The following is a 25522-nucleotide window of genomic DNA, read 5'->3' as shown; positions in this document are numbered from 1 at the left end:
CCACATATTTCTCTCCACCTCCTGGTGTATTTCCCGCAGCATCTCTTGGCTCTGTACAAAAGATCCTAGAACATCCTATGCTGGTCCTTACCCTTGTTTCACACTAGTCCCTCCTGCATCCTTTGCAGCCATAGGGTGTACCAATCTCTCCTAAGCACGACGTTGTGTTTCACCTTTTGATCCTATACCTATTACCCAGGGGTGCTTTTTTTCCAGCCATCCCACAATCTTTACTCCTCTTCTGACAACTCAGTGTTCTTGCTTCTCAACCCTTCCCCTGTACTCCTTCCTAGATGAATCTAGGTAGAATCCATCTGTGGGGACACATGCACATTTTGAAAGCCTGGGAAAGAGACACCTGGACCGGGGCCTGGTTTGGTGGGCTGGCTGAAATACGGCTTTACAAAGTTGTCAGTTCTTATTTGGCTCAATTTATGTTCTGTGTCATAACAACAGCTTCTTCCTCCTCATCAGCCAAGTGACCGTGTCATGCAGTTGGGTCTTCAGGAGCCTCCAAATTGACAGGATGGCGTCCTGTTGTTGCTCTTGGCACAAGCCTACATATTCCTCCCAACCCAGTTTTTCACTTGCTTGATGAAGCAGGAAGAGGTTCCAGGTTTTACCAGGTGTGGAGGACGGATTAGCTCTACTACATGGCTTTTGCTGGCTGTCCAAAGTATTACCTCTATACCCTGAAAACAGTTCTAAACAGTAACTGAGAAGTCTTGTTGGGAGTTCAGAATTAAGGAAGCCAAATGCTCATGGCGCAGTTCTTTAAGGAGAAGAGAAATTAACAATAAATATCGAGCACTATTACCACTGTATCCTCAAACCAGCTTATGAGGAGGGTAGTGACAGCCCCGCTTCAGAGTTCCAGCCAATAGGACTCCCAGTGATTAAATAATTTGGAGAAAAGTAGGAATAGTAGAAATTGCCAAACTTGCTTTTAGAAGTGTTTATTTCTTTCTGTCTTTCTTTTTTTTTTTTTTCAAGTGAGCAAAAAAACCCCACCAACAGCAAAAGGGCAAAAGCAGACATTGTTTTTCAAATTAGCTACGTCAGCAGATTCCAGTCATCTTTATTTGTGGTTCCCAATCAGTGAAAAGAAAAAAAAAAAAGTTTTTCAAATTTGCATCTGGGTCATCCAAGATCAATAACAACTTGCTCTAGTTTAAGAACATGAAAAGAAAGAGTATTGTTGACCCAGTATGGTTCACTAAAGCAGTTCTTTTTTGAGTAGGTGGGCCATCTCAAAAGAAGCTCTTATACTGCTCTTCCCCCGCACCCTCGGCTCCCCCGATGTCTTGTACAGATCAGTAAAAAGCAAAGTTTCCAAAACAGCTGAAAGGAAAATAACTCCCAACTCTTAGCAGAGTGAGCTATCTATAGGGAAATGAAGACCGGTGGGAAAAGCCCAGCCCTTCTCGTCCCCTGCTGGAGAAAACACCTTCAGCCAAGGTGTACAAACACCTGCTAAGCCCGCTGGAGCAAACTGGCTTTCACAAAGAGAAAGAATTGCATTAGGAGAAAAGTCCTTAGGACACTGAGTTCTTAGGACTGCTCAGAACCTGCTATCTCCTCTACCATGTGGAAAGCAGCAAGACAGTGTTATTTCTGAAATAACACTGCTGCACTACTATAACCCGCAGGTACACCCATGGAAAAGAAGCAAAGACTGCTGTTTCCTTTGCTGTTGGGAGAGGGGGCTAGTCCCTTCCACACACTCCATGATGTGGCACTCTCGGGTATCATCCGTATCATCCAGCCCAACTGTGTTTCTGCACACCATCTGAGGTCATCGTTTCTTCATCTTCGGGCCACATCTGTTAGCGGGGGTTTTCTTAAACTTCTTCACTGACCAGTTACAATGCTTCTAGAGGGATTCTTCTGAAATTTTAATCGTGTTCCCAAAGGAAAACTAAACACATTCTTTAAATACTCTTCATCTCCTAGAGAATTTGGTTGTGCTATTGACTTTTTCCCTAAAGGGGAGGGTACGGGGAGAGCTCTTCTTTTGCAGGGTGCAATATAAAAAGCCATGTAAGCAATAAACAGAAAACAAAAGTGAGGGATCTTTTTTTGTTTGGTTGCTCGGTTTGGGGAGGGAGATGTGTGGAGGTTACCGTTGTGACACGTTGCCTCTAATTACAAACCACACAACAGGAACGACTGCTTTTCCTGTTCTCCAAGACAAAGCACTGCAGGGAAAAGCCTCCCCCAGAGTTGCCTGTGTGACATTCCTTACTCCAGCCTATTCCACAAGTAACAGGTATTCCTTCAGAGAAGCTGGCAGTGGAAGGCCCTTCACTGCATCTGGCAGATACTGGAGTCCCAAACTCCTGCGCACAGCATAGCGAGAGAGTGTTTTTAGAGTTCCTGGGGCTGAGCACAGGACAGTCAGTTTTTCACACAGCTGCTGGTCTCTGGCCACTTCTCGTGGCATGGTGCCATTCTTCCTTAACTCAAAGTGTCCCACGGCTCTGTGCAGGAGCTCAAAGCAAGAGTCTTCTTTCTCTGTTCCAAGTCCCCTGACTAGCAGAGCCACCAGGCGGGAGATGGGCGTCTGGCCTTTCAGGTTGATGACTCTGACCTCTGCACCATAATCAAGAAGGATGCTGACGCTCTCAAGATTTCCCTTCATGGCGGCCCAGCTGAGTGGGGTATCATTGTTATAATCCAGGGCATTGACAGAGGCCCCACTCTCTAGGAGGGCCCGCACACACTCGGCATTGTTCTTAAAGGCTGCCCAGTGAAGTGGGGTGTCTCGGTTGCCATCCAGTGCATTGGGGTTTGCGCCATATTCCAAAAGGACCTCCACACAAGCCTCATCTTTCTCAGCTGCATAGTGGAGGGCTGTTCGGTTGTAACCATCCAGGGCATTTACCTGTAAAGAGGGAGGAACTACATTACAGCAGCTAGACCACCAAGAGGAAGATGGGCGGGCAAAAGCAGCTTGCAATGTTTATCCATAACCTTTGCTATGTCATGTTCTGAATATGAGAGTCAACAAGCAATTCCCAGCGAGTCCTGGTGATCAAGAGGAGATATGACAGGATCTTAGGAGCAAATAGGAAGAGAACGGTCTCAGAACAACCAGCACTCTATTCCGTGCACTGATTAGCTGGCTGGCTTCATTTAGGTTTTTGCTATGTTCTTGTTTATTATTCACTAGGATCTCTACCATGGGGGGAGGGGAAAAAAAAGAGATGATGAAGTCTAAATCCTTGTAACTACTCTGGAAGATATTTATTGGAAAGGAGCTTGAATATATAAGCCAGAGCAAAGGTTCTGGATTATTTTGCTTATCCCAGCTCACTCTATTCTATGGCTAATGGCAACTAGACTGAGATATGAGGCCAAACTCTGCCCATGTAGTTTTGCTGTGTTCTTTAGCCATACAGAGAAGCTCAAATTGTGAATCCAATCAGCCCCCTTGCAAATATACACTGTGCAGTCACAAGAGAACCTGGATAAAAGCATGTACAAGGAAGAGCACAGAACTTTCAATACTGGAATAGCAGCTGACTTGCTAAAAATCAATATTACCAATAATTTCTGAAGGCTACAAAGACTTCAATATTATCTTCCCCTCAAAATACAATAAAAATATGCTGGAATATTTAACTGAGTTTAACTTTCTATTTAGCTAAAAACTTTTCCCCCCAGGGTATTTTCACCATTGACATTGATCACTGGCCTTCATTTTAGGGTAACTCACAAGAGTGACTAGATAATGATAAGTAGAGAACAGCATGGCTGTATGAAGATGATGGTGCTCCGGGCTGGTCCCTTAGGCTTACTGACCAATGTGTTTGGGGCCTGCATAAGCTTCCTGGCACGTCTGATTCCAAACAGCGCCTCAGCCTATGCGACTTCCTAACTGCTTACAAACAGTCAAAACTGCTTATTTATTTATTTAACAAGCACTTACTTAGCAATTACTACATGACAGCGTACTAAACACTCAACAACCTTATGAAGAAGACACCACTATCACCTCCATTTTATAGATAGGGAAACCAAGGCAAAGAAAAATTAAGTAACTTGTTCAAAGTCACAGAGCTGGAAGTAACAGAGTTGGGATTCAAATCCATGAAGTCTGGCTCCAGAGTCCATTCTTTTAACCATTCACTACACTATGCCACTTCCTGCTAATGTCAATATAAATTAATCTATGTTTCTTACCGTAAGACACATTAAAAAGAAGATATGAACAAGACATAACAAAAGTAAAATAATGAGTGGGCAGAAATAGCACCAGTGACCCAGTCCTGAGCAAAGGACTACCTAAGGAGATCTATCTCCCAGTACGTGTCTGGCAGTGGGTGTCAATGGTTTCCACTCATCACTGGAGGGTCCTCTGTACTTAGAGCTCCTGGACAGTCAACAGGCAAGGAGAGGACTGAATGGAAAGGTAAATGACCCCAGAAGGAAGGCTGGAACAAAGGGGAAATAAAACTCCCTCTTCCTGGAGCCACAGACAAGAAAGAAAGGCAAAGGAATGAAATCCTTTGGGTCATTGTATATAGTTACCATTACATTTTGCTTTACTATTTGCTATGCCGATGTTACCATGGGCTAGAAGGTGGGAAGAGATGGGAGAAGAGACAGAAATGTTAAGGAAATGTGAAGCTCAAGCTTTAGTGGATCATTAATGTGACAGTGTTAAAAACTTTACCTCTGCTCCTTTTTCCAGGAGTAACTCCACACAGTCAGCATCTGACACCATGCAGGCACAGTGCAGGGGTTTCAGTGTGCCATGGGTACAGTTCACATCTGCTCCCTATGGGCAGAAGGAAACTCCGGTCAGTGTGCTCGGCTTTGGCTCACTGAGCAGGATGAGACTCAGAACTGAGTCCAGGGCAGAACAGGCATCTAGCTCTGACCGCATTATAAACATCATTGGTCCCAGTTTCCAGTCCTATTTATTAAATAATATCCACACCAAGAGAATACACTGAAGATGAAGGAAAGGAACTATTGATTCCTTAGATCAAATTATTATGGTTTTCCACAAGGTAACTTGCCAGACGGTCATCTAGACCTCATTGAGGACATAACCTCATGTGCAAAAGCAGTGGAAAACTGGGGATCAATCAAACAAGAGAGCTGGAAAAGCAATCCACTTTCTATGGCCATCATGCTCTGAAAAAGTCAGGAAACTGAGTCTGTCAGACTGAAACCAAGAGAATGGCATGCTCTTTCTGCCATTCAACAGATGACCATCATTAATAATAAGGTCATGTTTATGTTCTCTTTCTGTTTATAAACATCTTCAAAGTAGTCTCTTAGCATCGGCATTCTCTGCTGCCTAGTCCCTGCTGGTACTTCTGTTTCACATCTGATGAAAGGGGATGGGGATCCTAAAGACAGACCAAAGACGCTGAATGACTCAGCAGCAGAGCTAGAATTAGAATGTGACAAACTTCCTACTGCTGAATCCTCTGGTACCGCTTCTGCTGAAAACAAGTTTGTATGACTTTCTTCTCAAAGCTGCACCACCCAACTTCGAAGCAGCTAGAGAGCTCCAGGCAGTAAATAAGGATTCCACTGTTGTTGAAAAGAACTTACAAAAGTAAGCATCTGGATGCATTTACTAGTGATCAAAAAATGACCCTATAACTTCTCTTCAACAGGAATAATATTCAGAAAAAGATATCAAAGACCAAAGACCATCTAGGACACTAGTCATATAACAATTGCTGGATAGCAGTGGTTAGACATGTTAAGATGTTTTCTTAAGTCAAAAATTACCATGCACTTTAGGGATTGACATTCCTTACACAACTACAAGTGGTAGCTGTTGTCAAGATAGATGGCAAGTGATATCTCTCTGTGTAATTATTATAAACCACAAGGATTTGAAAACCGCTTCTGCTTTGCTCCTCTCCTTCCTCCCTTAGTAAACCATGTATAGAAGACTTTGAGCTTACTGGATCCCACATGTACCATATCCAGAGATTTCACAAAGAATGTGAGACTAGGGTTACCTAGAACATACTTCCTGAAGAAAATGTCAGATGCACAAAGTGAGAGGGAGAAGAAAAGAGAAGCAAAACACAAGGAAAATGTATTTTCATGGTCAAGTTAATACATCTAAGAGGACTGTAAAAACTCCTTGGGACGCCTGGGTGGCTTAGTTGGTTAAGCCGCTGCCTTAGGCTCAGGTCATGATCCCAGGGTCCTGGGATCCAGTCCCACATCTAGCTCCTTGCTCAGCGGGGAGCCTGCTTCTCTCTCTGCCTCTGCCTGCCGCTCTGCCTGCTTGTGTTTTCCTTCTCCCTCTCTCTGACAAATAAATAAATAAAATCTTAAAAAAAAAAAAACAAACCTCCTTGTGATATTGTGCTGAGTCAATGCTTCCAATCTGTAATCTATTACAATTCCCCAGGAACTTTCCCCCTTCACCTCCCATAGGCCTCTCCGTCAGTCCAGCACACTCACCCCTCTGATGAGGTCCTCTACATTATCATGTGGGAAGGAACGAATGGCCGCGATTGTTCGGATTAAGCGCTCTGAGAGAGAGTATTTGCTCTGAATGCTCTGCATAATATACCACATACTGGAACTCATCAAGGCTCAGAGTATGTTCACATGCTCCAAACTGCCTGAAACAAAGAAGTTTTAGGCATACACAACATCACTGAGCATACCTGTCCCTAGGATTAGGAATTCTCTGAGGCCTTCCCAACAGTACAAGTAGATTTCAAAGCGATCAATGACTAAGTAATAATTTTTTGGAATCATAAAGAAATAGAATGTAATAGTTGCTTAGGGAGCTGGGTAAACCTGGATGAAAATTCTCTGACCTTCAGTACTTCAATTCTACTCTCTGAACTAGTCTGGAACAAGATTTCCCCATGCGGCCCCAAGACCCTCATGGAGCTCTGTGGAGTTTACAAACAAGACTAGGCAAGCAAGGGGATTTTTTTTAAAGGCTGAAGATGCCCAAAACTAACTTTCCCTCCTCTGGATTCTGTGGTCTTTACTATCACCATCACCTTTAGCTTACTTGTTATATTTGGTCCCCCAAGTATAGTTATGTGCATATTGTTTCTCCTCTAAATTGTAATCAATTAGAAGGCAAGGTCCCTGTCTTCTATTTTTTGTTCATGTAAGACCAGCCACAGAATCTCACAAAAAGTAGGTATTTAATAAATACTGGTTGACTAAAGGCTATAGAAGTGATCAATACCTGTGAGAAGAGAAGGAAAAGGCTATGGAAGAAATACATCTATGTTAACAATGACGAGACATCTGTGAAACAGGTTAAAATGTCTTCACCAAAGAAAACATGGGAAATATTTGGGTGACATTCTAAAATAAAAATCTCAAAAGGACAATTAGTCATGTATAAAAAATCAGAAAAAAACTGAAGTTCATACCAATGACATATGCTGGTGGTTGTAGGAAAACAAGCAGACTTACGAGGCAAAACGAATTAAAAATTTTAATAATTGGCCATTTATGACAACTAAGAAAAAGATTTGGGATAATATATGTTCAAACCACAATATGACAAAGAGTTCTAGCATGGAAGAAAAAAATGCAATATACTTAAATTTAACTAATAAGAGTTCGGGCTGTATAAGACCCATATACTGTTGGGGAACATTCAAAATTATAGCAAACAAGGTGGAGCATTTCTATGAAAAAGTATATATCAAAAAAAACTATAGAGAATATATAGTATGCAGTATCAGCTCTCTAGAAATATGTGTTCTTATTAAACTCTAAGTTCTTTGAGGGTAAAGACAGTGTTATTTTCAAAAGTTCCTGGCAAATGGCAGGTTCTCAATAAATATTTGTTGAATTAATGTAAAGATTATTACTTTAAATCCTAAAAAATTCACACCTTGCATAATTAAATGTTATGCAAATGATCGCTACTAGGGTAAAAAACCTAAAATTATTTTCGTCATTTCACACTACATAATTTTTGCTTTTCATAATGGAGTATCCCCTTATGCAGTATGTAATATATTATAAATTTGAATAGTTTTTATTTTGCTAATCAGTAGCCATTTATCTGTTTAAACTATATACAGTATTAATTAATAGAATGCAGGTTAACAATGTTCAATTCATAGGTATCAATGATTCATATTGGGCATTCTTCTCCCCTACATTATTATGAATGAATAAGCTTACACACTTGTTTATATGTCTCTCCGAAACTTCTAGATAGAACAGAGTTGGCATATGTTTTAACCTAACAGCCACTACATGCAGAGACAATGGTCTGTATCTTATACTTTTTTGTTGCAAGGGAAAGGGAGAAAAAACCAGAGGTGCATTTGAACCAGAGATTCCAAGAATGGGGGGCAGAACACAGAACATCTAAAGTGAAAAGCTTAGACTGAACTGATTCTGTTATCCGTTTCTGGGCCATGATAATCTGAAGAAAGTAAACCCTGCAATCATTTTCGGGGCACTCCTGGGACTCCAGGCTAAGAACTCCTAACTCAGGACATGACCAGTAGTTCTCTGCTGTTGCATGGAAGCTCCTGATGAAGAGTGAAACTTCGGGGCACATTAACAACATGCACTGTGGGGAAGGGTCAAGGAAATGTAAGCTTGACCTAATTCCAGACAGCAGCTCCTTTCCTCTGCTGGAACTGAAAAGCCTCTCTCCCCCGGTTTTCTTTCACTGCGGATCCAGAGAAAACACCAAGGGGTTTTCTATTGCGATGGTAGAAGCAAAGGGGGAGAGAGGCGACATTCAACACCTTTGGTGCTAGGGAGGCCTCGGCTTCCGCCCAGGCCGGGAGACCCACAGCCCAGCCAGAGGCGCCCCGAACCCCACCACACCTGCTGGGGTGAAGTGGAGGGGGTGGGGGGCGGCTCGCGGCAGCTGCGTCTTGCCGAGGCAGAGCCGAAGGGCAAGGGCACGAAATGCGAGGACTTGTGGTGTCATTTTCCTCATGGGATCCGCAAAGATCGCAGCAATGCCGGCAGGTGTCCCCGCAGCTGGGGGGGGGGGGAGGGGGGACGATGGAAGAAGATCGAGGAATCTACGCCTGTGGAGCTCCGGAGGCTAACCAACCCCCGCCCTGATTCCCCCAAGGCCAGGAACCATGTCTCTGTCTCCAGGGCTAACGAAACCCGAGCTGGGAATGGAGAAAGAGCTACCGCGCGTAGTGCCACGGGTTAAGGAACCTGACTGCAGGCATTCCCGCAGCAAGGTACGCACTCACCAAACCGCGGGGCTGAGCTGGGTGGTGAAAGCCGCTGTCAAGGCGTGACCCGGAAGCAGAAGTTGTCGTCTCCAGCCGGCCCCCTCTGTTTACAGGATGTGAAGGGTGACTGGGATGGGTGCCTGCGCACCGGCCAATGGCTGGAGGCGGCGTGCGCCTGCGCATACGGAGGCAGCCGCCGTCCGACCCAGGTATAGATAACAGATTACGTTCTTTGCCCGCCGGAGGCTTTGCGCGCAGGCGCAGTGTAGCGCTCTCGGCCGCAGTCCGGGAACTCGGGACTCCGCCAGTAGGCAAAAAGCTCTCCCGCCCCGGCTCTTTCCGACGCTTTGCGGCAGTGCCTGCGTGGACCAGGCCTGCAGTGGGTCCTTCTGTGCCCTTCGCTGCCTCCCTCTGTCTCCAACTGAGGTGGCCTGAGCACCTCATTTCGAAATTTCTAAACTCGCTGCACTGGTTTAGTTGCTTAGGAGACTAAACTGTTAGTAAGAAGCGTTTTGGAAGCGATTTCCATCATTCATAATATCGGAACGCATGTATGCTCTTCTGAACCCTCCTGGATACTGTCCACGCTCCCTCAAAGGGAACCATACCGAAGATGACCACCCAAGAGGTGTAGTAGCTCAAATGTTGAAGACTGAAAAAGACGTACATGCTGACAAAACCCTTCCCACCTTGAGAGATGCTGACATCTCTCAGTGATGTACTTTCCGTGCAAAGCGCAAACATTTGAAGCCAGCAGCACGCAGTGGTGCAGGTAAAGAGTGAAGCAGCGTACACAGGACGACTGTCAGTGTTGACTGAGATCTACCCGGCAGCCTGTTTACCCAAAAATGCCCCGACCCCTACCTCCCAAAGCGCGTTCTAAGCAACATAATCGAATGAGTTTTAGAGTAAAGCGCGGCCCAGAGAGTTCATGAACATCACCGAGAGGATGATGAACTGGAAAAGCTCATGTCTTGTCTGAAGAGTGAGCCTCTTCTCAGTTCCAAACTGAAAAGATTTTTGCCATGCAGATGTGTGTCCCCCACCTCCTGCCACTCTGCTATGGTGAGGTTGTCCAATTTTCCAAAGAAGCTAAAATCTAGATTTTTATAAAAGTGAATCCTCTCCAATTGCAAATATTGGCAACATTTTTAAAAAAGAACCATTTTGCAAGCAGGCAACAGTCAGCTTGTAAGCCACCAATTCCATGTTCTGGGTTAAAGGCTGCTCTAGTCATTGGCAGCTCTATGAAAGAAGGGCTTAGGGACAGCCTGCTGATTGGGATGGAGTCTGGGGAGTTGACTTGAAGCTGTAGCTACATATTAATTACATTGCTTTTAATTCATAGATTTACTTAGGAAAGGCTGAAGGAATTTGGATGATATGTGGAGGCCAGAACCCTATCCCCATGCCCCAACTACCATAAGGCATTTGATCAAAACAGTGAATGGAAGCAGTTTGATTCTGTGCCCCTTGCTTCTAAACCAGAAATCTATATTATTCTCTAGGGCCCTAGAGAATGTTAAACCTTCAGATACAAGGGCAAGAGATACCTGTGTTTGTGCTGATCCAAAATAGGAAGTTCATCCTGTGAACCTTAGTCCTTCCTGGCTGTCAAAAGGGAAGATCATAGATAAATCAAACCACTACATGTCTTGTCAGACCTAACCTTGTTTTGGTCGGTACCTCCCAAACTCCCACCTCTGTGCCTATAACTGTCTAGAATCAATACCCCAGTATATATTCTCCCTAGAATCCCCTTGAATTCTAGTTGGCTGGGGAATTAATGAGGCAAGAGGCAGATGTGTAAAAAGTCCACTGCATGATGCAGTGGGCCAAGGTGTGCTAGGTCTCCCTCTCTCTGGACCCGGTAAGATGATGCTATACTTGACACCACCCATAGCTTTCTCTAAGTGGAGCACAAGCTTCAAACAACTGATGTATGGAAGGGTTGATGACTGCCTTTCTGGGCTTCATTTTATTAAGTATAGTTCTAGTGAGTCTACCACTGTGTCTTGGAAAATCTTGGAAAATCCACTGCACAAAAGAAGGAGGTCCTCCACATGTACACACCAGAAATGATGGAGTCAAAGGATGCAGCAAATGAAAATAGAACACCTGAGTTTCCTCGCCTTAACAGTTTTAGTTCAATGTCATATGCCACCTAGGTGGAAAGAGAAACCAGAGTACAGAAGTACAGACCTAGCTTTTGTCCTGGCTCTGAGATTGATAGTTACTCCATCCCAAATTTGGGGGCATCAGTTTTCTCCTTTGTAAAGTGAGAGAATTGGCGGAAATAATCTCTGAACATCCTTCTATTTCTACAATTCTGAATCTATTTAATTTTAAGCAAAAATTCTGCTTCCAAAATTTTGACTCCTCATCAGATAAGAATAGCTTTATGGCTATAAAAATACTACTACATTAGTAGTAGTATTTATGGCTTAATTATAAGATGCCAAAGTCTACATAGCTTCCCTTCCATTTTTGCTTCTTCTGGTGCCTCCTTTCTAAAGCAGCATAAAGAGAGTGCCAATTCCAAGCTTCAGTTTTTAAATGTTATTTGTGTTACATAAATGTTCAAACATACTGAAAAAAACTAGAGAGAATAGTACCATGAACTCCTTCTATCCGTCATCCATATTTAACATATTAACATTTTGATAAATGTCTTATATCTATTTTTTTATTTGTTGTTTTGTACAGCTTTAGGCTTTCCGAATGGACTATTCAGACAACATCCACGGTTTGGGTGGAATTTTTTTTCTGAGAAGTTTTGATTTAACACCCTACATGGTCATATAAAAACTTGAGCTATCTCATGTTTATCCATTTCTTTCTTGAAAAACTGTGACTTTTCCCCTGGGTTGTCTACTTTCTCAAAAGTTCTTGATTGGTAAATGTTATGGTGTATAAATTCTGGGAGACTCCCAACATCTTATAAATATAGAATGATGACTTTCCCAGTGAGACTCCCATAGGCTAACTATACAGATTATTTCATAGTGTCTGAAAAATATACTGCACAACCAAATGAAGTTTCAGATCCATTCATTCATGCATTTATCAAACATTTACTGGCACCTACTTTGTTTCAGGCTCTATGCTCACAGTGCAGGGAAGACAGTGATGGTGAAACACATTCTCTTATTATCAAGGTTAGAGATGGATTTGCAAACAGTCAATTGCCATTCAGGATAATTATTTCAACAAAGCTTTGATGTACAAAGTCAATGTTGAAGAACAGTTCTACTTCATAGTGAGAGAACACAGAATATAGAGAGAAAGGGTCTGTGTGGAGGTTTCTTGAGGAGCAATTTGCTTATGCTTTTCAGTTCCCACTCCCTTCCCACCCAGAGGGAGAGTTAGTGCTCATGCTATATCCTTATCCTTGAGCCCAGAGCCCTCTTCTATGGGACCAGAGCAGTTGGCAGTTGTTTCCCATAGTTGTAAAACACGGAGAACTGCACCAGCACTTGCCTATAATTTAAAGGCAGGAGCCACAAAGCAGAGGTGGATGCTTTGGGATCTGCCAGCACTCTCAGATTTGATAGGGATGATAAATGGAAAAATGTTTCTTAGGACCAGATGTGGGCCATATAGAAGACAGTCAGCATAGTGTTGCCTTTGGTTTATTCAAAAGGGCTGTCTAGAGGTGTGGAGGAACCCAGTGACCAGAAGCTAGAGATACATGGACAAACATAGGAATCTTAGCATACACAGAGGTTGTCATAGGCAACCACCTGTATCTGTTTAGGCCAAAAGGACTGAAGTGAGAGGTCTCTGATGATAGGATCTCTAAAGAACATTTAAAAGCACCCTACAAGAAAAAGTCAACTTAAATCATCTGTCAGACCTAGGTAGTACACATATATCATATCTCCTAGGTGCTCTGCTTCCCGCTTTCATACAGCAGGTCAAACAGCAGTTAGCTAGTGGGGGGAGGAGGTAAGTTAAGGGGAAAGTTGAAGGCAGGCAGCCACCAGCCACAAGAGGCCTTACATGGGGAATGGGGAGGAGAATCTTAAACTGGTGCCTTAGAATGAAGACTGGAGTATTTGATTACCATTTTGGACTGGAAACATTCTGATTACCAAATCAAGATTCTCTTTCTTGGCTTAAAGTGATGTACTTAAAGGATTGTCAGTTATCAAAGAATGAACCAAAGTCAGGGAATCTGCCCAATTTTCCACTCAGGGAAAATTGCAGGGGAAGATCATCCTTTCTCTCTCTCTCTCTCTCTCTCTCTCTCTCTCTATATATATATATATATATACACACACACACATCTTTATCTATGTATATATACATATATAAATATAAATGTGTGTATGTTTGCATATATGTGTATGTATATGTGTGTATGTGTGTGTGTGTGTGTGTGTGTGTGTGTGTGTGTGTGTATTTTTTTTAAAGTAGGCGCCATACCCAACATGGAGCCTAATGTAGGGCTTAATTCATGACCCTGAGCAGGGGACCTGAGCTGGAATCAAGAGTAGGACACTTAACCAACGGCCACCAGCTTCCCCCTCTCCCAAAAATTTTAAAAGATGATAAAAGCCAAAAAACAAAATGGTTTTTGATCACATCCCATGAATTTTGCATTTAACATTCCAGTTCCATGTCTATATGTTTTAGTTTGTTATTTGTGATCTTCATGCTTTGATATAAGTGAGTTGTTTTTTGCTTGTTTTAGATACGTTGCGTCTCTCATAAAACTTTTAGGTCATTATTTTTTTTTCTCTCCTCTGCTAATCCCAGTTCTGCTCTTAAGAAGTGTTCATTAGATGGTGCTAACAGTACAACTAGTGTTTCTATTTTCAGACCTTGGCACAGACCTGAACTAGAAATTTGATAACGCTGTTTTGCTTGTAATGATTGCTGCCATCACCGTTCAACATGTATTAGTGTCCAGGATCCGGGCAGATGCCATTAAGCTGTCCCAGGTTATAGACCTGGGTGTCTTGCTTTTTGAGCTTTGTGGCTACCTCACAGCGGCAGGCTTTTGTGTAACTCCTTTTTTGGAGTGAAAAACTCCTTTCTTCACCAGCTGGCTCCAAACCCTTTCCTGATTTTGCATGCAACCCTCTAGAGTGACCATGTACTAGAGGAGAGGAATTCTGTCTTACAACCTCTGTAAGTGGTAACATGAAGCCTTTCCCAACAGTTTCCTGGCTTCTGGCCAGAACTTATCAATTATTCTTCTGCCTAAAAAAGGACTCATCTTTCTTTGGGGGCCATTTAGGTAATGTTGGTGCAACGTTTTCCTGACACCTGTCCTAGAGAAAGGTGACTTAAGACGTGTTTCCTTCCAAATGAGCTATTCTCTTGTCCCCAAAGAGCGGGGGAAAGAATGAAAAGGAAATTTGTGATACTCTAAGAGTGAAGGAGAGAGAGGGGATCAGTCAAAATTAGCAAAGTAGGGTGAAAAAAACAAGATCTAAGTGTCAGACTAGTTGGGAAAATTAGCTTTGGTTCATTAATACAATGCTCTATTTTCTCTCTACTTTGAATTTCTTCAGTTTTTAGGGTTACTGTTTATTGCTTATCCCTTATTTGAGAAACAAAATAATATGTAAATACCACAGGAACCAAGTTTCCAGTTCTGATATTAGTTCTAGTTACTTTGCCCGTCTAAGCAAGTTATATTATCTAAGTATCAATTTACTGATCTGTACAACCTGATGTGCAGATGGTGGTTCTTATATATTTTGTATTTGTCTGGTCCTCCCAGTTACACTGTAAGCACCTCTAAGGCAGAGATTCGGATTTCCTGCACTCACTCCTCCTTCCCCCATAGCACAGTCCCAGACACACAGTAGGTATTGGATACATGCATTGAACTAAAGTGAACTAACTGACCTCCCAAAGACAGGAATAGTGGAATGCCTCTATGTACTGGTCCTTGACCCTGAGAAAGAAGTCAGAAGTTACATTTAAAAGGAAATTTGAAAAGGAGCTTTGGAAATAGAAACAAAGGAAAAGAAAAAAAAGTACAGAGAAAGATAAGCCTTGTGAAACTTTTTCTACACTTAAACTTTGTCCTAGAGAAAGTAGTTCAGCAGAGAAAAGAACAGTATTAGTGTGCAGCAGGCGTAGTCTCCCAAGACATGTCATCAGGATTAAACAAGGATTTCTTTCAGAAACTGCTCAGAGGCAGACATGCTTCCAATATTCAAACTCTATTCTTTTTCTTTTTCCTTTTAACCTTCCCCAAGGCTCAAGAAAATCTATGAATCGCTACTTTTTGAAAATTAGCTTTTCATCAATATTTTATTATTTTTTTGGCCTCATAGGTTACCAATATTTTCCACAATTAGAATAATTTTAAACCATTTTGAGACTTTGTACAGAAAGAATGCCTAAAGGTTTTGGGGGGGTGCAATAAAAATACAAATAACAATGTTAATGATAATATTTAAATTACATATACATAAATATTATTTTTCCAAGAATGTGGGCCATTATAGCTAAATCACCTAGCAAACCAAGACTGGAATAGAGAAACACAAGCAGGAGGGATTTCAGATTGTTCAAGGAAGGGAAATTAACACTTGTCTGGTACCATTGGGTGGTCTAGACTGACCTGGAGAGTTCTACTAGCAAGGAATGATTGGATTCTCTGAATCCATTTCAGGGACTTAAGAAGCTTTAGAAACTGTTAATTTGAGAATTTTGAGCTCTCTTGAGCCCCATGCTATTTCTAGTAGGAGTAGGTCTCCCCCTAGAGGGGGAAATAGAGAATTTATTTCTCAGACTTCTCAGAATTCAGTTAACTAGTTTTGTTCATTCACTCATCATTCACCCATTCATTCAATAAATCTTATTAAATTCTATTACTGTGCTATTCCTTATGACAGATGCTGAAGATATGGCTGAAAATAAGATCAACATGGTCCCTGCCTCCAGGAAAATTATAGTTAGTGTCAGAAATAAACATTAGGCAAAGAAACACAAAAATGGGGGCACCTGGGTGCCTCAGTGGGTTAAAGCCTCTGCCTTCAGCTCAGGTCATGATCCCAGGGTCCCTGCTCAGCAGGGAGCCTGCGTTCCCCCCCCCACCACCCCAGCCTGCCTCTCTGCCTACTTGTGATCTCTGTCGGTCAAATAAATAAATAAAATCTTTAAAAAAAAAAAAAGAAACACAAAAATAATCACAGTAGTGGCAAGTTCCATAAGGGAAAAGTATGAAAGATAATATGACCATTCAGTAGAGTCTCAGTAAATCTGGGAGGTAAAAGAAAACTGCTTTGAGCATGGATTTGGAAAATAAATGGATATAACTAGATCAAAGCTGCAGGGAGTGGGCCCTCTAGCAAATGGCCAAGATTCTGAGTGGGAAAAAGCTTAGGAAGTTGGATGAAGAGTATGAGGCCAGAATGATAAGGAAGCAAAGGGCACAAGTTAAAGCTGGAAAGGATAGATGCTCCAGATTAGCCAGGGTCTTTGTGGACATACTAAAGATTCTAAACTTTATCCCAAAAGAAGAAGAAACTATTGATAGGTTTTATACAAGTGACATAATCACATGTCTTTTTTAAAGGATTACTTTGACTTTCTGATGAATGGATTATAGAAGGAACAGTGATTAAAATAGGAAGAATAGCAATTAAGTGATCTAGGCAAGAAGTGGTAGGGACTTGGACTAAGGTGGTGGCCATATAAAGGGAGAGAAGTGAGTGAATTTGAAATATTTTAGGTCAGAATAGATAGAGCTTGGTGATTAACTACAAATTGAAGATGAGGGGGTATAATCTGCCAACAATGAGTTTTAGATTTTTACTGTATTCTCCTAGATGAATTGAGTAGCCATTCACAAAGGTAAGAATTTGAGAGGAAACAGGTAGTGTGTGTCTATGTGTGTGTGTTGGGAGGATCTGATCAAAGATTAGTTCATTAAATATTTATTAAGGCTCCTACTCAATGTCAGGTACTGTGTTTGGCATTAGATACTGGAAATTAAAAAGTAGAGGCAATACAGGATTCCCGTCCATAAAAAACTTTGGGTTAATGGAAGATAATGATAACATAATGAATTATTTCAATATTATACAGTTATGCAAGAATAAATGCCATCCAGTAGAAGCCCAGAAAAGAGACAAGAGGCAACTTAGCACAACCAGGGGGCTCAGAGAAAACTTTTTAAAGAAGATTATAACTGAATAAAGTCTTGAAGGATTAGAAGAAGTAATTAAGGTACAGAAAGGTGGAAGTTTTTTTCTTCATGAGAAGCAAGGAACAGATTACTTAGACCAGCTATCTGCTGAAAACAAAATACTGGATAGAATTTTTTAAAATTAAATTAAAATTTTTGTGTGTGTTCCAAAATTCATTGTTTATGCACCTCACCCAGTGCTTCATGCAATATGTGCCCTTCTTAATACCCACCACCAGGCTTACCCCACTCCACTCTAAAACCCTCAGTTTGTTTCTCAGAGTCCTCAGTCTCTCATGGTTTGTCTCCTCCTCCATTTTCCCCAACTCACTTCTCTCCATCTCCCAATGTCCTCTGTGTTCTTCCTTATGCTCCACAAGTAAGTGAAACTATATGTTAATTGACTCTCTGCTTGACTTACTTCACTCAGCATAATCTCCTCCAGTCCTGTCCGTGTTGATACAAAAGTTGGGTATTCATCCTTTCTGATGGAGGCATAATACTCCACTGTATATATGGACCATATCTTCTTTATCCATTCATCTGTTGAAGGGCATCTTAGTTCTTTCCACAGTTTGGTGACTGTGGCCATTGCTGCTAGGAACATTGGGGTACAGATGCCCCTTCTTTTCGCTATATCTGTATCTTTGGGGTAAATACCCAGTAGTGCAATTGCAGGGTCTAGGGAAGCTCTATTTTTAATTTCTTAAGGAATCTCCACACTGTTTTCCAAAGTGGCTGCACCAACTTGCATTCCCCCAACAGCGTAAGAGGGTTCCCCTTTCTCCACATTCTCCAACACCTTTTTACTGTCTTATTGATTTTGGCCATTCTAACTGGTGCAAGGTGGCATCTCAATGTGGTTTTGATTTGATCTCCCTGATGGCTAATGATGATGAACATTTTTTCATGTGTCTGTTAACCATTTGTATGTCTTCTTTGGAGAAGTGTCTGTTCATGTCTTCTGCCCATTTTTTGACGTGATTCTCTGTTTTGTGTGTGTTGAGTTTGAGGAATTCTTTATAGATCTTGGATATCAGCCCTTTGTCTGTAGTGTCATTTGTGAATATCTTCTCCCATTATGTGGATTGCCTCTTTGTTTTATTGACTGTTTCCTTTGCTGTGCAGAAACTTTTAATCTTGATGAAGTGCCAAAAGTTCATTTTTGCTTTTGTTTCCTTTGCCTTTGGGGACATGTCTTGAAAGAAATTGCTGTAGCTGATGTTGAAGAGGTTACTGCCTATGTTCTTCTTTGGGATTTTGATAGATTCCTGCCTCACACTGAGGCCTTTTAACCATATTGAGTTTTTCTTTGTGTATGGTATAAGAGAATGGTCAAGTTTCATTTTTCTATATATAGCTGTCCAATTTGCCCAGCACCATTTATTGAAGAGACTGTCTTTTTTCCACTCTCTATATTTTTAATTACCCTTAAAGTTATCCAAGATGTTTCAAAAGAAACCTTTAAAGACTGATAATCTCAACTCCACTCTAAAGAACAGAAAAAGGACAACTTCAAAAAGTCTTTAATGAAATAAATATAACATTGAGACAAAAATCTGATAGATTGTACAAAGAGAAAGGTACAGATGAATCTCATTCATGAGTATCAATGCAAAAATCCCAAATAAAATATTAGCAAATAGAATCAAACAACATGATATGTCATGACCAAGTGGATATTGCTTTAGGAAGGCAAAGATGGTTCAATGTTAGAAAATACATTAGTATATTTATTAATATTATATATCAGAAGAAAAGACTTGTGATTATCTCCATAGATTATGGAAAAATATCTAAGAAGATTCAAGATGTATTCCCAATAAAAATAATTGTTAAAAGAGGAATAGAAGAGTATTTTCCTAACATCATAAAGCATCTTGCTTATCAGTAGCTTACTCTTTTTATGGGAAAACACTGGAGGCATCCTTACTAATGTCTGAAGCACAACAAGGATCTCTACACTATTACTATAACATCTAACATGGTGTTTGAGGTATTTGCCACAGCACTGATATAGAGAAAGCAATTAGATATATGAGAATTGTAGAAAATATAGTCATGTGTCTAGAAAATGAAAGCAAAGCAATAGGAAAACTGCTGAAAATAAAAAGATAACTCAGCAAAGTGCAGGATATAAAAGCAATTTACAGAAGTCAGTAGGATTCATACATACAGGGAAACTTTATGATACTCCCCAAAACACAAAAGTAAAAAACTTGAATGAATAAAAGACATACCTTCAGTTAATTTGTAAATTTAATATAATTTCAGTAAAAAGTCTAACAAGATTTTGTTTTTTAGTTAGATAAATTGATTCTTTTTTTTTTAAGATTTTATTGTTTTATTTGAGAGAGTGTGCACCAGCTGCGGGGAGTGGCAGAGGCAGACTCCCCACTGAGCAAGGAGCCCAAAGCAGACTCCACTGGGCTCAACCCGAGGACCTAGGACCCAGGACCTGGGGATGACGACCTGAGCCAAACGCATATGGTTAACTGACTGAACCACCCAGGCACCCCTAGATAAATCGATTCTTAAGTTCATATGGAAAAAACTAAATAAGACTTTCTAGGAAAAATGCTGAAAAGAAGAGCAATGGGGAGGGGTCAGTCTTACCAGACATTTAAAATACTAGAAAGCCTTCACAGTTTAAAGTGTAGAACTGGCACATGAACAGACAGTTACACTAATGAAACATAATATAAATCCAGTATATAAAGTAATTTCATATATGATAAAGAAATTGCAAAATAAGGAAGAAATGGACTTTGTAATAAATGTTGCTGAGACAACTGGCTACAATTTGGACACAGGTAAAATTGAATTCTTTGTTTAGACTGTACACCAAGATAAACTCTGCATGGATTGGTTAACTAAACATAACCAAAATGGAAACCCTAAAAACAACAGAAGAAAACATGGGTCAGTTTCTGTGTAATCATCACCCATAGGAGTAGTGAGGAACACATCTCTATGACTTGAAATCTAGAATCAATAGAAGACAAATTCTATTACATAAATATGTTTAAAAATGGCATGACCCAGATACCACAAGTAAGACCAAAGACAAATGATTCACTGGACAAAATATCTGCAACTTAAACCACAGGAAAAAGCTAATCTCCTTAATATAAAAAGAGAGCCTAGAAATAAAAAGATAAATCCAGTGGAAAAATGGCACAAGACATAAACATAGTTAAAAATTCATGCAAGTGGCCCTTAAAGTAGTAAAATATACTCATTAAAAACAACAACAATAAAAAAGAAGCAAATTATATTACATTGAGATAGGATTTATTTTTTTTTAATTTTATTTTTTATAAACATATAATATATTTTTATCCCCAGGGGTACAGGTCTGTGAATCGCCAGGTTTACACACTTCACAGCACTCACCATAGCACATACCCTCCCCAATGTCCATAACCCCACCCCCCTTCCAACCCCCCTCCCCCCATCAACCCTCAGTTTGTTTTGTGAGATTGAGAGTCACTTTATGGTTTGTCTCCCTCCCAATCCCATCTTGTTTCATTTACTCTTCTTCTACCCCCTTAACCCCCCATGTTGCATCTCCTCTCCCTCATATCAGGGAGGTCATATGATAGTTGTCTTTCTCCGATTGACCTATTTCGCTAAGCATGATACCCTCTAGTTCCATCCACGTCGTCGCAAATGGCAAGATTTCACTTCTTTTGATGGCTGCATAGTATTCCATTGTGTATATATACCACATCTTCTTTATCCATTCGTCTGTTGATGGACATCTAGGTTCTTTCCATAGTTTGGCTATTGTAGACATTGCTGCTATAAACATTCGGGTGCATGTGCCCCTTCGGATCACTACGTTTGTATCTTTAGGGTAAATACCCAGCAGTGCAATTGCTGGGTCATAGGGTAGTTCTATTTTCAACATTTTGAGGAACCTCCATGCTGTTTTCCAGAGTGGTTGCACCAGCTTGCATTCCCACCAACAGTGTAGGAGGGTTCCCCTTTTGAGATAGGATTTCTTATTGTGCTGGCAAAACCCCAAAAGTTTGAGAGCACACTCTTACCAAAGTTCTGGTGAAAGAGACATACTGATATGGACCAGTGGAAGTGTAGAATGATACAGCCCTCAAGGAGGGGAATTTGGTACTATCTAGCAAAATTACAAATAGAGGCAGTCACCCATTAACCCAGCAAGCACATTTTCTAGGAAACTATCTTAAAAGTACATCTGCACAAATTCAGGATGATATATGCACAGGGTTATTCCTGTGGCATTATTTTTAATGGCAAAAGACTATAAATATCCTGAATGCCATTAAGAGAGAGGACCCAAATAGTTAAATAAATTATAGTACATAGTGGACATGTCATACAGACATAGGAGTATTTCTTTGCATTGCTATAGAATGATTGTCATAATATTATGTGAGGTAAGGTGCAGAGCAGTATATGGGTACCTAGTTCTTGTACAAAATTAGACATTAAAGAATAATTTAGAAACTAATTAAAATGGCTATTTATAGGAGGTGGGGATGGGGAATGAGGATTAACGGGTAGGATTGGAAGAGACTCCTCTGAATATACCTTTTCTTTTGTAGTTTTGACTTTAGAATAATGTAATTATTTTACATAGTCAAAAAGTAAATTAAATCAAAAAGAAAAAAAAGAGCAATCCTTAAAATTAAAAACAAAGTAAATAAGCCTAAGCATGTGAGTGATAACACAAACCCCCCCTCAACAAAAAAGATTTATTTCACATGACTTTTGAATGCAGGACTTTGTCCTTTCTTTGTGGGACATGCCCTAGTAACAAAACAAACTGCAAAGAATCTTAAACTTCATTCTGTAGTTTTACTGTTAATATCAATACTGGTATCATGAAACATTTTATGTTTATTATAGGATAAAGCAAGTCAGTTCAATGTAAGAAGTGATAAAAATGTAAAATCAAGTAAGTTAAAAATCAAGTGTGTAAATTCGATCTGCAAGCTATAGGTATTCTGAAGAAGGCACTAATCTCACTGAAGAATGTGAGCAAGCTGAATGATGCGGAGCTGTGCATGAATCTTTGAATGAGGAATCACAGAAGACTGTTCTTCAGTGCTTGAGGCTGATGATCCCCAGAAAACATCTGTGAAGCTGATGATATATAATACCCTGATACTAAATATGTAAATTGTTTTTACACAGTTACAAGGGACCAGATGCTTGGAAGATAGGGGATATCATCATCTATGAAAACAACTTTTTAAAGTCACAACTAAAAACCTTTCAATATTTTAGCTTCTGTTCAAGGGAAATGTGAAGAGAGCATTTTTCACAGATGGTCTCCATGTACAAAAAAGGGGAGGGGGGCATGTAACAAACTACCTCTGGACTGCCTGCAGGCATTATGTGCCTCCGAGAGCAAGAACGCCTTCACAATATACCTGTTGGGAAAAGAAATGAGGACGTTCGTTACAGAATTTCACTAGTGTGTTTGATGGGATTTTCAAGAACTTGCATTTTCTCAGGGCACCTGGGTGTCTCAGTGGGTTAAAGCCTCTGCCTTAGTCTCAGGTCATGATCCCGGGATCCTGGGATAGAGTCCCGCATGACATTGGGCTCTCTGCTCAGCAGGGAGCCTGCTTCCCCCTCTTTCTCTGCCTGCCTCTCTGCCTACCTGTGATCTCTGTCTGTCAAATAAATCAATAAAATATTTTAAAAAAAGAACTTGTGTTTTCTCTACTTAAAAGAATGAAGCCCTTTATCTAAATTGCTATCATTCTTTGAGCACCCAAACTTTCAAGTGTTTCATGGAAATGAAGTTTAAGATTCAAAGGACAAAGTTACTCTTGGAAATACTTCATAAAGTTAAATAATTTCTCTTGCATTTTTATAAGAATTATTATTACTTTTTGCTTGGTATAGAAAAAGGAGCAAGCTAACTAAAGGCAGACTTTAGACTGCATTATAGAAATGTTTCAAAAATTATGGGTTGTATTTGTTGGTTTAAATGTCAACTGTGGGAAAATACTGGTTTTCCCACAATAAAGGGTTTGGGCACTGCTTTGAAGGCCTTTTTTTTTTTTTTCCCCCAGAGACATTGCTAGCAAACATAACAGAAAGCAGGCCCACTTATGAATTCCATCTAACCAGACAAGAAATAGTATCATTGTTTATTGCAACTGGAAGAGTTTCTACAAGTGTGAAAGAAATGGAAAACTTCAGGAGCTTGATGCAAAATATTCATTAAGGAAAAAAGTTGAGGGGAGCTTGGGTGGCTCAGTCCCTTAAGCATCTGCCCTCAGCTCAGGTCATGATCTCCAGGACCTGGGATCCAGCCTGAGCCTGCATCAGGCTTCCTGCTCAGTGGGGATTCTGCTTTTCTCTCTCCCTCGCCCCTCCCCACCCCTTGTACTCTGTCCTTTTCTTTCTCTCTCTCTCTCTCAAATAAATAAACAAAATCTTAAAAAAAAAAAGACATAAGTTGAAATGTGCCTGTCTCTGGACAATAGAGGCTAAAGAAAGGAATAGTAAGGCAGTTTGAAGTCAAACCTCTTATATAAAGTCACTGCTATTAAAGGAGAATTATACTGTTTAAGTGAATAGTTTTATTCTGTGACTTACTGAATTTAAATATGTAAAATACTATTGTGAGTCAAGTAATATCTTGAAAATGTGGCACAAATTTTAAAGTTTAATATTAAACAAAATCATGATTATCAAATTTAAAACATTTTTAATTTTTACAGGAGGAAATATAACAAATTATAGACATAGGAGAAAAGAGTAGAGACCTTGAAGATCTGGAAATAGGAACTATTTAAAATGAAGTACAGAGAGAAAAAAGACTGAAAAAGAAAGGTTCGGGACAAAAGAGATCTGTGAAATATATCAAGCAGCTTAACACATATGCAACCGAAGTTTCAGGAGTTGGGGACCAAAAATATATTCAAATAAGAAGCAATGGCTAGGGACGCCTGGGTGGCTCAGTTGGTTAAGCCGATGCCTTCTGCTCAGGTCATGATCCCAGGGTCTTGGGATTGAGTCCCACATCAAGCCCCTTGCTCGGCAGGGAGCCTGCTTCCCTCTCTGCCTTTGCCTGCTTGAGCGCACTCTCTCTCTCTCTGATGAATAAATAAATAAATAAATGAAGTCTTAAAAACAAAACAAAAAAAAGAAGTAATTGCTAAAAAATTTCCAAATTTGAAACTCATGAAATCTAGGCAGAATAAACTTAGAGGAAACATGGCAAGGTATGTTCTAATCAAACTGCTAAAAACCAAGGGTAAAGCAAAAATTTCTAAAAGTAGTCAGATAAAAAAGATGTATTACACATAGAACAAGGATTGGCAAACTATGGCCCATGGGACAAATCTGGCCCACCACTTGTCTCTGTAAAAAAGTTTAGTTGGAACACAGCCCCACACACTCATTTATGTATTTGCTAGGGCTGCTTTGTGCTCCATTGGCAGAGTTGAGTAGTTGTAACAGCCTAAAAGCCTTTTATGGTTTGCAAAGGCTAGAAGATTTATTATCTGGCCCTTTCCAGAAAACTTCGCCATTCTGATCTAGATAAACAAAGAAATGAGGAACAAATAATGCCAGCAGATTTCTTATAAAAGCTGTGAGGCAGAAGACAAGGTCAACCCAGAAGTTTTTGCTTAGCAAAAATGTCTTTCAAAAACAAAAGGGAAAATAAAGACTATTTTAAACAAACAAAAAATGAAATATTAAAAGGAAGCTCTTCAGGCAGAAGAAAAAAAATGTGAAAATTTGGATCAACACAAAGGAATAGAGAGTGTGAGAAGTGATAAAATGTAGGTAAAATATAAAAAATATAAAAATATTTTACCTACATATTTATCTCTTGAAAAGATAAATGACTAAAGTAAAAATAATAAAAATGCACTTGAGATTTTAGTGTATGTAGAAGCATATATGTAACATAGCATATATATGACAATAAAAACACAAAGGATGTAAGGGAGGAAATGAAAAATGTTACACTATTTAAAGATGGGCTGTGATAAACTGAAGCATATATTAAAAACTCTCTAGCTCCACTGTCCAATATAGTAGATACTTGCTACCCATAGCTGTTTAAATTAAAATTAAAATTTGAGAAAATTAAAAATTTAGTTCCTTAATCATACTAGTCACACTAAAAGTAGTCAATATCTATATGTGGATAGTGGTTACCATACTGAGCAGTACA

At 40.2% G+C, this 25522-nt stretch overlaps 1 protein-coding gene and 1 pseudogene across 3 annotated transcripts; one reads left to right on the top strand and one right to left on the bottom strand.

The window, feature by feature from the left end:
• Positions 1–1049: 1049 nt before the first annotated feature.
• ASB8 (ankyrin repeat and SOCS box containing 8) lies at positions 1050–9300 on the bottom strand. 3 transcript variants are annotated; one of them, XM_047743169.1, is made up of 4 exons: positions 9198–9300; positions 6445–6604; positions 4679–4783; positions 1050–2884 (listed from the first exon to the last, which is right to left on the bottom strand). In XM_047743169.1, exons 2-4 carry the CDS (start codon positions 6571–6573, stop codon positions 2252–2254), a joined length of 867 nt encoding a protein of 288 aa, XP_047599125.1. In that variant the 5' UTR covers positions 6574–6604; positions 9198–9300; the 3' UTR covers positions 1050–2251. The 3 variants fall into 3 exon arrangements, with proteins under 3 accessions (XP_047599125.1, XP_047599126.1, XP_047599124.1); XM_047743170.1 differs by having other exon boundaries at positions 6445–6608; positions 9198–9291; XM_047743168.1 differs by lacking the exon at positions 6445–6604 and having other exon boundaries at positions 9198–9255.
• A 428-nt stretch (positions 9301–9728) lies between these two features.
• LOC125106917 (ERO1-like protein alpha) lies at positions 9729–23557 on the top strand (annotated as a pseudogene).
• Positions 23558–25522: the final 1965 nt, after the last annotated feature.

The sequence above is a fragment of the Lutra lutra genome, chromosome 8, assembly GCF_902655055.1.
Source record: "Lutra lutra chromosome 8, mLutLut1.2, whole genome shotgun sequence".
Taxonomy (NCBI): domain Eukaryota; kingdom Metazoa; phylum Chordata; class Mammalia; order Carnivora; family Mustelidae; genus Lutra; species Lutra lutra.
This window is presented reverse-complemented; position numbering and strand designations above follow the sequence as displayed.

Excerpts from the sequence above, each read along its gene's own strand:
- ASB8 (XM_047743169.1), bottom strand. The coding sequence starts at position 6,573 with ATGAGTTCCAGTATGTGGTATATTATGCAGAGCATTCAGAGCAAATAC. Across the intron at positions 4,784-6,444 it reads TAGAGGACCTCATCAGAGGG|GGAGCAGATGTGAACTGTAC; the intron begins GTGAGTGTGCTG and ends TTCTGCCCATAG. Across the intron at positions 2,885-4,678 it reads TCCTGGAAAAAGGAGCAGAG|GTAAATGCCCTGGATGGTTA; the intron begins GTAAAGTTTTTA and ends CCCTCTTTACAG.